Consider the following 4,032-nt stretch of genomic DNA (forward strand, 5'->3'; position numbering starts at 1 on the left):
AGGAGGGAGGAGGGAAGAGACAAGGTTCTGGGCCAGTAAGTACAGGACAAAGAGAAGAATGGAACCTGCCAGTCAGAAGAAAAGTCATCTTACCTCACATTCCTCCTCCCTGCGCTTCAGGTCCTTCATAGAATTATGAGACTCAAGTCAGAAAGAAGATGGTTTTTAAAAAGTAATGGACAAATGAAATGTTGAAAGGCACACTAAAGAGCTAAGTGGTTGTGAATAATAATTTTGCTCTTTTGGCTTCTACTACTATCATTCTCTCATTTTCTTCCCTCTTCTTACACAGAAGAGATGATGCTGGATCTTCTGGGACCCTTTCCTCTCCTCCTGTTGCTGCTGGGATCACGAGGGCCAGGACTTCCCCCTGGTGCTTGGGCTCAACTCACTGGGTTTCAAAAGTTTGTAATTCGGCATATACCTGTAGGTCCTGTACCTCCGCAATGCAACAATGCAATGCGTGCCGTCAATAATCTTAATCGGAATTGTAAGCCTCAAAACACCTTTCTGCATGACTCCATCCAGAACGTGTCTGATACCTGTCTTTTGCCCAACATACGCTGCAGGAATAGGACGAATACCAACTGCCACCGGAGTGCAAATCCTATTAACACGACTTACTGCAATCTCACTAGAGGGACATATCCCACCTGCCAGTACAGTACTCGTCCCCAGACCCAGTTCTACGTTGTTGCCTGTAACCCTCCTCAGCGGGGTGACCCTCGCTATCGTCTAGTTCCTGTACACTTAGACTAAGACAAAGGTTTCCATTATGTTCCCTCTCACTTGGTGCAGGTTCTTCCATTATCTCTTCTGCATTTTCTTTTTCTTTGTTGATTTGCATGGTTCCCATCGGAGAAGAAGGGGAGTGGGAGAATTAGAGTCCCAAGATGCCAGAGCAGAGTTGCGGACAAGAGTGATCAGATGATACTTTTCCTCTTTGGAGCTGTGTTTTGAAAGAAGGCAAAGGAAGAGGTCAAAGAAAGACCCAGGCCCCCTATGTTTAATCTTCGAAATTCTGCCAAGCTTTATTGCATTGTGTTCACAGCAATAAAATCACTTTCTGTTGCATTGTAATGACCTTGAGTGTGTGTGTTTGGAATGCCTTTCACATCATTGTCAGCCCGGGGTCATCTTGATTGCATTTGCCAACATTCTCAGGAGAACTATTTGGGCCCGAGGTGACTTTTGAGGTTATTCAGCAACCCAAGGCTTCTGCCACTCCCCCCACCCCTGTGTCTTTTGGACTTTGGAGCAAGAAAGTTCGTCATCCCTTCAAACTCTGCTCAAGGCTTTTACATATTTCCCTTGAAACCAAATAAACTATGTTTATTTGGAGGTGGCATGGATACCTACCTCATAGAGTGTCCATAGTACTTTCACAAACAGGTTCTAACCCTGACAATCGATGCATCCCACATCTTTACTATTGGATCCCGTATTTCATCAGATAATGTTTTGAGTATAAGTAGTAGTAGGGATAATAATCCACTGTTGCCTTAGTCAAGTCTCCCGTGATCTCTTAGAATGCATGAAGAGAAAGCATAGATCAAGAGGAAAAAAAAAAAAAAGCACTGGGGAACGAAAAACATTCTTCCCTTACCTAAATACTGAAATATCACAGAAGTAATGGTGTTTTGGAACAGATATTGGATTTAGACACTCAAAGACAGGAGTTAAGTATTTGGCTGGGATGCACCTGGGTGGCTCAGTGGGTTAAGCTGTTAAGTCTCTGCCCTGGGCTCAGGTCATGATCTCCAGGTCCTTGACTTGAGGCCCTTCTAGCTCCCTGCTCATAAGGGAGCTTGTTTCTCTGTCTCCCACTGTCCCTTCTCCACCCTTGTGCTCATTCTCTCTCTCTCTGTCTCTCTCAAATAAATAAAATCATTAAAAAAAAAAGAATTTGGCTGGGATTAAGAATTTAGGTTCTAGGTGTAGGAGGGAAAATAATTTTCCCTTCACCATTCTAGGTTCTTGGATGAAACCCCCCTCCCAGATTAACAGGACAAATACTATTTTAATTATGTACCTACATATGGTAGCCCCATAAAAAATGAGACTAAAAGTCAGCTAGCCATCTGAGGCTTATGGATCTCTAGTCTGCTTTCAGAATTTCTCTTGGTCTACATTTTCTCAAAATAAGAAGCTTAATATAATTCTTATGCCAAAAAGGGATATTTTGCGTCAACATATTCTGTTACCTTTTATCAATCCCTCAGTGACTAGATCCTTATGAGATAGTAGAAAATATATATTGATTTCTCCCTCTGATTCTTGGTGCAGAGCTCCTGAAACCCTTGTATATTCCTAAGTGATAAGAGCACTGGGAACATCTTTGTTCCTGGCAGTCACCTGGGTGGTCCCTGGATGGGGGCGGATCACCAGGAAGATCCAGCCATGATTAAAAGCATGGCAATTTCAGCCTCACCCGCCTCCTCCACAGAGGGGAGAAGGGATGGAAATGGAGGTAATAATTGATCCTGCCTGTGTGATGTAGCCTCTATAAAAATCACAAAGTATGGGGTTCAGGGAACTTCCAGGTTGGCAAACACATATGATGTGGGAAACAAAGGCGAAAGAAAAAATTAAATTTCCTTATTGCCTACAGCCCACTGACAGGTCCTTGATACAGGCAGAGTGACATTCCCTTAGGAACTCAGCTGCCTCAATGTTAATACATTACTAAGGCCAAAAGGCAATCTTAGCCTGATCCCCAAGATCCTGTAAAAATTCCTTTGGAAATTTCCTCTATTTTTACCCAAGCCGCCGCCCCCCCCGACCCAAGATATAGGATGGCAACCATCCCCTAAGCATATGGCCTACCAACATACATCTGAAGGGTCTCGTGACTAAGGTTTTACTAGACAGTAATAAATAACTTTTTCCTAACAATAGCTAGTCCCCTCAGGGTCCTGGAAACCTTGCTTCCAAATTCCTTAGAGACCTACCCTATCCCTAAACCCCTCCCAACTGGAAAGTATATCATGGGCCACTTCTCATGACCCCAGTGCAGCTCTTTCTGCCTAGGGATTCTGTCTTAGTGCTTTAATAAAATCAACTCTTTGTACCAAAGATGTCTCAAGAATTCTTTCTTGACCAGAGGCTCCAAACCCCAACGAATTCCTACATCACAAGGATTTTAAGAAAAAAAAAGTTAAAGTGGATTCATGACCTTTAGGCCCTATTTCCAAAGACTGATCCTTCTCTAGTTTTTCATAATGTAGTTTCTCCCAGATTCTTCCGAAGAAATCCCTACCCCATTTCCACCACCAAAATTAGAGTAACTCTATGAATACTCTTACACATATTTCCAACCCACCACAAAACTCGATTCATATCCATACTCCTGGTAGTGAGTGGGTATGTGGGGATACAGAGACAGAGAGCGCTTGCTACACCACCTTTGCTATTTGTTCTGTATTGAGAAATTTCTTATCCCATCTGCTTTTGTGAACTTTCCTCATTGTATAATTCTTAGCTTTTTTAAAAGGATTTTGTTTATTTATTTGTCAGAGAGAGACAGAGCACAAGCAGGGGAGCGGCAGGCAGAGGGAGAAGGATGCGGACTCGATTCAAAGACCCTGGGATCATGACCTTTCTGAAGGCAGATGCTTAACCGATTTAGCACCCCTGGCATCCCTCCTAGGTTTTTGTTTTGTTTTGTTTTGTTTTGTTTTGTTTTGTTTTGTTTTAAGTGGGGCTTGAACTCAAGATCTGAGATCAAGACCTGAGCTGAGTTCAAGAGTCAGATGCTAAATTGACTATGCCACCATGGCTCTCCTGCATTTTATAATTCTTAAATCCTTCTACTCAAATCTTGAAGAATCCTGGTTTTACCAGCTACTGGAATGTCCTAGGTCAAACATTGGTACTGAACTCAAACTTGTCTGTGCCCCCACGTGCAGTAAGCCAACGTGTGAGGCACTGGTTTGAAAGCAAAGAAAGCTTTTTTAGCATCAGAAGGGCGGCCCAACAAGAAGGCAGCAGATCATTCCCAAAGTTGCTTTGCCCCTTTGAGACTAGGAACAG

The 4,032-nt window shown here is 43.1% G+C and overlaps 1 protein-coding gene across 1 annotated transcript; it reads left to right on the forward strand.

The window, feature by feature from the left end:
* The first annotated feature begins 145 nt into the window (after positions 1–145).
* On the forward strand, positions 146–1,080 carry LOC141372127 (ribonuclease K6-like). Its single transcript, XM_073890627.1, has one exon. It carries the CDS (start codon positions 298–300, stop codon positions 757–759), a length of 462 nt encoding a protein of 153 aa, XP_073746728.1. The 5' UTR covers positions 146–297; the 3' UTR covers positions 760–1,080.
* Positions 1,081–4,032: the final 2,952 nt, after the last annotated feature.

The sequence above is a fragment of the Callorhinus ursinus genome, unplaced genomic scaffold, assembly GCF_003265705.2.
Source record: "Callorhinus ursinus isolate GAN/ISIS: 27379988/994484 unplaced genomic scaffold, GSC_fseal_2.0 scaffold1333, whole genome shotgun sequence".
In the NCBI taxonomy this organism is placed as follows: Eukaryota; Metazoa; Chordata; class Mammalia; order Carnivora; family Otariidae; genus Callorhinus; species Callorhinus ursinus.

Coding starts and splice junctions, on each gene's coding strand:
- LOC141372127 (XM_073890627.1), top strand. CDS start 298: ATGATGCTGGATCTTCTGGGACCCTTTCCTCTCCTCCTGTTGCTGCTG.